We start from the raw sequence: 7,548 nt of genomic DNA on the forward strand, positions 1-7,548 counted from the left end.
GTTTTATCAGGCAGTGACTGACGTATATAAACTGTTACTGTTTTCAGATTTGGCTGACCTGCCTTTGTGTATTAAGCCTTTGGGGATGTTCCCTCAGCCCAACATTTACTCCAGAGCATCACATGGCTTCATTCCACTGAAGTAATTTCTAAGAAAAAGCAGCTATGGGGTGGGATTCTGGTTTGAGATTAAATCCTGGAAGTTTGGTTCTTTTCTTCTGAATTTAACTTGCAGCATTGTCCTGCTGGGACACTACTGGTGTAGCGGTGTCCAAGTAGGGAGGCAGGGCAGGCATCCAGTGTAGATTCTGCTGGGCCCTGGGGTTCGGTGATGCCTGTGGCCGGGAGCCTGTCTGTGAAGTGCTCTAAGTCTACAGGAGAGAGAGCAGGGTAGGAAGAGATGAGCTCCAGCTCAGTGGAAGAAGGTTGTGAGGCCCAGAGGAGGGGAGAGAAGAAAGGATTTGCTGAGGCCCAGGCGTAGCACTAGGCTGGGCCTACCCCAGTACATCCATGGGGTAGTTAGGTTTCTCCACCTCAGCACCATTGACATTTTGTGTCGGGTAATTCTTCATCATGGAGACCATCCTGTGCACTGTAGGATGTTTGGCAGCATCACTGGCTTCTACCCACTAGATGCCAGTAGCACTCCTACCCCTACTTGTGACAACCAAAATGTCTCCGAATATTGTCAGATATTCCTTGGGTTCCCCCTTTAGGAACCACTGGGCTAGAGGACAGAAGATCACAGCCAAAACAGCCCACTGGTCCAGAGGATGGAAGGTTTTGTGCTCTGTGTTAGGGAGTTTGGAACAGGGTGGGGTGTGATGGATTGGGTTTTCTTAGGAAGATAGCCTGGGCCCTGTGGATGAGAGATTGATGTAACAGCCTTTGTCAAGGATGACAGCCTTAACCATGAGGAAAAGGGCCAAAGACACTGAAGAAGCAGGCCGTGTGCCTGAGTGGATATGGACAGTGGGTGAGAGGGAGTTGCCTAGGATGACCGAGGATTCTCTCTTGAGGGCCTGGGTGGTGAGATCCAGGGTCAGGGTAGGAAGGGAAACAGAGTGAGGTTTTTGGTTCCTGTAGGACTTGAAAGGGAACCAAGATGCTCACGGTCAGCAGATCTGAAGCTCTCTGGTTTCTTTCTTCCAGACTCCCAAAACAGCTGGGCTTCGACCAATGGAAAAAAAGGACATTCCAGTAGTGCACCAGCTCCTCACCCGGTACCTGAAGCAGTTTCACCTCACGCCAGTCATGAGCCAGGAGGAGGTGGAACACTGGTTCTACCCCCAGGAGAATATCATTGATACTTTTGTGGTGGAGGTGAGTGGGGAAGGGTGTTCTGGGCCTGTGACCCCTTCACAGGGTCTAGCTTTCCCAGGCTGGTGGACGGGAGTGTTGGCACCTTAGACTTCTTGGCCATCCCTGCTTGGTCCACATTAAAGACAGGAAGTCATAGCTTGCATTGGCCAAAATGAGATCTTCTGGACCTGGCATGAGCCCTTCTTCGCCCCCTCCCCCATCCCCATTGGTGACCCAGAGTAGAGAGGCCTGAGCCCATCTTAGTCAGATAACCCTCCCATCCCCTGCCTGTCCCAGCTTGGTCTAGTGCTGGCCAGGTGTCTGGGGGCACATGAGCCACAAGAAGCCCCTGGCGACGCAGGCAGGGAAAGAGCGCACAGCAGGTTCAGCCCACAGGCCAGCCTGGATTTTCCTCCTGGCTCTGGCCTCAAGTACCCTTGGCCAATATGTCTCCTCCTCCCTGCGTATCCTGTTTCAGTTTCCACCCATTCATCTGGCGGGGCAGCTGCCTGAGGGTGGTGCAGGGCAGTAGAAAACATTCTGTTCCCAGTCTGCAGGATCCCTGTGCATGTGTGACGCTGCCTTCTTCCACTGTCTTCCCTTCAGAATGCAAACGGTGAGGTGACCGATTTCCTGAGCTTTTATACACTTCCCTCCACCATCATGAACCATCCGACCCACAAGAGTCTAAAGGCTGCTTATTCTTTTTACAACGTTCACACCCAGACCCCTCTTCTAGACCTCATGAGCGACGCCCTTGTTCTCGCCAAAATGGTGAGGAGCAGACCAGAGGGAAGGGGCAGCGGGGCGGTGGTGAGCATGGCTAGCTGGTAGCCGCCCACGCGCTGGGGGCCTCGAGGCCTCCTCGCCCTCCTGCTCCACTTAGAGAGCAGCCGGCAGTTTTCAGCCAGCTGAAAGTAGGAGGGAACTAGGAGCGTCCACCTGAAGTGAAGGCATTGAACTCCTTCAGTGAGTTTCATTCTCATGGGAGGTGCTGCCAAGGAGCCTAAATAGCCAGGCCTGTGTGGGGAGTAGAGGGGTTCTCCTCCCGCCTTCCACAGCGTGGGAATGGGGAACTTGGTGTCTGTCGTGGTGAGTCACTGGAGCGGCTGACTGTAGAGCACGGGGGAGGGCCCAGCTTCTCTTTCACCGAGAGGTCACCAGTCAGTCTTGCACCCAGGGCTCTGCCCGCACGCAGCCCAGCCCACTGTGGGCCGGCCAAACAGTGGATAGTCTGGTCTCTGCCCCGGGAGAGCTTCTGATTGGGTTGGCGAGACTGAGGAAGGAAGTGTCTGTAGCAGTCTCAGAGCAGTGTATCAAATGCTATGAAGTCCCGTGGTACATAACCAGAGGCCTGAGAGTTGGGGTGTCAGGAAGTGAGGGAGCAGTGCAGACAGCAAGTGGCTCATAGGAGTCAGCTTCTTAGAGGAAAGAGTTCAGGGCTTGGTCTCCAGAGAGGACTGTGGGAATTACTAGAATGTTTCAGGGAGGCATAGCAAGGAACAATGGGAACTGTGGTCTGGACGCCAAGGAGGGGCCAGGTCGGGTGGCGCTCAGAGTGTCATGAGACCCACCACCAGAGGGGTCCACTGGCTGGAGCCTGGATGTAAACGGAAGCAGCAGGAGTTTCTGAAGGAAGATTGTGGCCATCTGCGGGACGATTTTGATGGGATAGAAAAGAGCAGGAAGGTGAGGCAGCTTTCATCTGCCTTCACCTGTCCTTGTTCCTCCCTACCACCACGCAGAAAGGGTTTGACGTGTTCAATGCACTGGATCTCATGGAGAACAAAACCTTCCTGGAGAAGCTCAAGTTCGGCATAGGGGATGGCAACTTACAGTATTATCTTTACAATTGGAAGTGCCCCAGCATGGGAGCGGAGAAGGTATGTATGTACGTGCTGTTTGCAGCCTCCCACCGGGGCTCCCTTGCAGCCAGGCAGCTGGGCTGGCCTGGGTCAGGGAGCTGGTGTCTCCAACAGAAACAGGGCCTTAGGCCTGGGAGCTAGCATCAGTCTGGGCCCTTGGAAAATCCCCTCCCTCTGGTGGCCAGACCTGCAGGGTCAGTGGTCCCCTTGCAGCCGATGGCGTGAGGATGGCTGAGGGCACTGGCCCCAGAGCCGCAAAGAAGCAGGAAGGTTGTCTCCGGTTTCTCTTCCCACCAGGTGAGCCGCCTCATCTGGCTGGGGCAGGGCTTCAGACCGTCTCAGAACACTGTGCAAGTTGAATGCCCATGGTTAGTCAGGAAGGGACAGTCTAAGGATCTGAGGGGTTTTTCCTCTGCTGGGCTGCTGCCCTCATCCCAATGTAACCTTTTTCTCCGCCAGCTCCAAAGGACAGCTCAGGGCCATGGGTGTAGTCAGCATTTACAGGATAACTGACAGATAAGCTGGAAGGAGGCCCTGTGACCAGTATTCCTCAGGATGCTGACAGCTGCTTTCCTTGAAGGATCTGATAGATGTGTAAGGCATCTCCCAGAGGTTGAGTGAGAGCCCCGGGCTCTCCGTGAGTCTGTTCACACAGTGTGGTGGCACTCTGCAGGCTCTGTCGTTGGAACTTCAGGTCTGGGCAGGGAAGTGGGACAGTCTCTGGACAACTGTCAGCTCAACTTTGCCTCTCCCCCTTGGCTCTCCTAGGTTGGGCTGGTGTTACAGTAACCAATTGCCAGTGAGATTCTGGATAAAGCCACTGAGAATTCAAAGCAGGAAATGGAACCCCACTTGGTCCAATTTTTACAAACGGGAGAATCCCTGGCAAAGGAAACAGAACTGAACCGGCTTTACCAAACCGCCACTGAACTTGACAATTGTATTGCAATGGTGTAGGCTGCGTGATGTCACCTCTGGCCGTGTCTCTGGTCTCCCTGTTTTCCAATTAATCACATCATTATGCAGCCGTGATCAAGGGAATGTAACTGCTGAAAACTAGCTCGTGATTGGCATATTATGGAGTTAACGGGTGAATAATAAAAGTATATATATATATATATATATATTATATATATATATAAATATTTTAAATATCTTTCATGTTCCAAATGTACAAGGATGTTTGGTCTCTGATGAAAAACTGAATCCAGATCATTTTTCAAATTAGAACCTAAGGACAGTGCTAGACAAACACATATTGGTACAGTGAACTGTTTCTTCTGAAAGCAGGCATTGACTTTTCTCGGGAGAGCCGGAGAAAGAGGATGTAGGAAATCTTGTCCAGTTCCCTTCTGAATCAGCTGGAATGATTGGCTTCGAGAAGGCAGGGTGAGACGGTGGGGCTGTGCTGAGCTCTGGGGAGAGCTCAGCTCTCATGGAACAGCGGGTGATGTCCTAGCTGGGGCTGACCCGACTCGGAGGCTTTCTTACAGGGGCCAGGCCTCTTCTGTATTCTGAACCCGGGCAGCGGGGATGATCTGTGGTAGCAGATTTCATGAATCAAGGCACTTCTCCCAGTCCTCTTGGCCTGCTCCCTGTAGGAAGTCATCCTGCCAACTGATTTTTGAATCAGGACTCTTCAGCCAGCTGTTGCCAACCTTATAGGGATAACTCCCCTGGGAGATTGTATTTTTCCACTGTCTGGGGTGACTGGCAGTTTGAAGGGGACCTTTAACCTCCTTGTAGCATCTAGGACCTGGTGGAGACCACATCAGTGCAAGCTCTGCTTAGCTCGTCTCAGAGCAAAGAGCCAGCACCCTGATGCCCCCAGGGTGGTTGGGCAAGGATGGTGAGGGGCCACACCCAGACCTCCAGCCACCAGCCCCCGGCCTGTGCCTTCCAACCCATTAGCCATCTCTTGTGCTCTTTTCCAAGAGCACAGCCTGCAAATAGCGGCAAGGAGTAATAGACGCCTGTCTGGGCTTGGCAACAGAAATGATTTCCTGTCGCCATTGTCTGAGTCTGATTTTCTCTGATGATGTTTTGTGGATTTTTGTGGTGGTGGTGGTGATAGTTACTGATGCTGCCAGTTTCCCCCAAAATAATGGAGCCTCTGATCACGTGGCTGTCCGTGTGGGCATTCCTCAGTTGTACTCAGCTAAGTGGCTTGGGGAGGTTTGGGCTGGGGAATTGTCAGCAGGCCACATCCAGGCTTGTATGTAACTTTTGCTCTAGGAGGAAGTGATGGGTGGATGGTGCGATGTGTGGGCCAGGGGGTTTCCTGGCTGCTTGTAGAGGGAAGGAAGCCTTAGCCGGCAGGCCAGGCTCAGTCTGGTCCCACTAACTGAAGCCATGCTCTGCGGGCCAAAAGGCCTGTGTTGCAGGCTATAGGTTTTGGTGAGGTTTGCCAGAGGCTAATTTTGCAGTCTCCCAGAGCTGCAGGAAATTGTATACTTGGGATGGGGTTGTGCTGCCCCTGCCCCTGCAGGGATGGTGCCCGCTTTCTGCAGACTGCTGCCAGAGCCAGCAACTCCACTGTATTGGATTTTCATCAGAGGCCTCAAGGGGCCTCCCTTCTTCCCGTCGTCCCTGTGCTGCAAACTGTAGGCATCGATGGTGGCTGACCTTTGACTCCTGGACTCCAAGATACTCAGACCAAAGAAGCTGCTGTTCTTAGCAAGATGTGCACTGCATTCCGCAGATGGCAGGAGTCGGAGAGGCAAGGCTTGCCTGTACAGCCTCACAGACATCAGACTGCTCCCCAAGGCCCAGAGTAGCCCTCCCTGTGCAGGCTTCTAAGGGTATCAAAGAACAAAGTGCCCGACTCTCCTACCTTGGGTAGGATCTGGAACTTGGAAAGGCTCCCTGTCATAGGCTTGGTCAGCTCTGGGCCCAGGCCCAGCCTGAGCTGCCTCTGAGATTTGAGGTGTACAACAGCCCTGGGAGTGAGCTTTGCCTTGGTTGTCCCCAGTCATGGAATGGAAACTGAGGCCCGTGTCTGCTCCGGAAGAAACACATCTCCTGGAGAGGCCCCAGTGTCTTCCTCAAAACTCATGCCTGCTTCTTGGAGTCTGCTGTTGTCTTATGGTGGGGACCCTGCCGGCCTTTAGCACCACCACCCAGGTCTGCAGGAGTTTGTTCGGTGGCTGCTGTTAGTCTTTTTGTCCCAACGGTCCCTAGGTTCTTCACTCAACCCCTTCCAGGACTTCAGGTCAGAGAGCTCGGAGAGAACCACTGCTTGGGGTTGGGGGCCTCCCCACAAGGAGCCTTGACTGGCTTGAACCAAACCAGGGAAGGACCCCGGGGCCTCCAAGCTCATTAGCCGGGACCTGCCTCAGGCAGCCGCTGTCGGAGGACCTCCTGGGCGTGGCCCTCACCCTCTGCTGCCAGTACTTACTTACTGGCGCTGGGCTTTCAGACTCTGTGTTCCAGATGTTTGCCTCCTGCCTTTGGATTAACTGCATTTGACCCGAGACCCTGTGGCACATTCCCACGGCCTCCTGTCTCTGTAGGGAGAGAGCTGAGTAGAAGGGAGGCCCCAGCTCTGGACTGAGGTCTACATAAGGGCTTGTTTCCCCGATGCACGCCTACTTCTGAAGACACTGACATCTGGTTTGAAGGCCAGCCCACACCAAGCCACTTTAACACCTAGGATTATGGAAAATTTGAAGCCTTGCCTGCAACTCCATTCTAACTGCCGTCGCTTACTTGCTGGCTCACTAAAGCCCAGGGTGGATGTCCCTATGGTCTTGAAATATTTGCCCAAAGATGATCAGCATTTACCCAGCCTAAGGGCTGGCCCATAGGCCTGGATAGCTTCATAGAGTTGCAGCCTGGGAGATGGTGACTGCCAGGCTGGCGAGCGAGGGCAGGAGCGTATCTCTGGCCAGTGCTTCCTCACCCAATCCTTTTTGTGGCCTGGCCCACCTGCCCCAGAACAAAAGGAGACCCAGGGCTTCAGTTTACTACTGTAAAGTGAAGGCAGACCTGCAAACACTGTCCCTAGGGAGGCTGTGGGGGAACTTTTCATTCCTGACAATTCAGTTCAGAAATATTGACTGACTGCCAGCAGGGCGTCACATCCGGGAACAGGGAAGGGGGAAGCTTCACCTTTCTGTCTTGGCTTTTCTCTGGGTTTCGGGAGGGGCATCCGTTTCTGGGGTGGGGAAAGAAATACCAAATGCATTGTTGTTCTGCTTGGTACATCTCACTTGTTTCTAATAAAAGAAGCAGCTGAACAAAACCCTCCTGCCCTCTTGGTATTCCTCTGGTCAGCAGGTGGCAGTGGAACCTATGGAGTCAAGGCTATTTCGAGCTGTGGCATCTCCTCCAGCACCCCTGGCTGTCTTAGACAAATAGCCCTGCTGTGGGAAGGGTCCCAA

General features: G+C 53.4%; 1 protein-coding gene across 1 annotated transcript in view; it reads left to right on the plus strand.

Annotated features, from left to right (window-relative positions):
- NMT1 (N-myristoyltransferase 1) overlaps positions 1-7,409 on the plus strand; it is a 30,359-nt gene extending 22,950 nt beyond the window's left edge. Inside the window, exons 9-12 of the mRNA XM_006173106.3 lie at positions 1,152-1,322; positions 1,908-2,075; positions 3,047-3,184; positions 3,935-7,409. Of these exons, the coding sequence (XP_006173168.1) occupies positions 1,152-1,322; positions 1,908-2,075; positions 3,047-3,184; positions 3,935-3,955 (498 nt within the window). The 3' untranslated portion in view covers positions 3,956-7,409. The remainder of the gene's footprint in view (positions 1-1,151; positions 1,323-1,907; positions 2,076-3,046; positions 3,185-3,934) is intronic.
- The last annotated feature ends 139 nt before the right edge of the window (positions 7,410-7,548 follow it).

Source organism: Camelus ferus, chromosome 16, assembly GCF_009834535.1.
Source record: "Camelus ferus isolate YT-003-E chromosome 16, BCGSAC_Cfer_1.0, whole genome shotgun sequence".
In the NCBI taxonomy this organism is placed as follows: Eukaryota; Metazoa; Chordata; class Mammalia; order Artiodactyla; family Camelidae; genus Camelus; species Camelus ferus.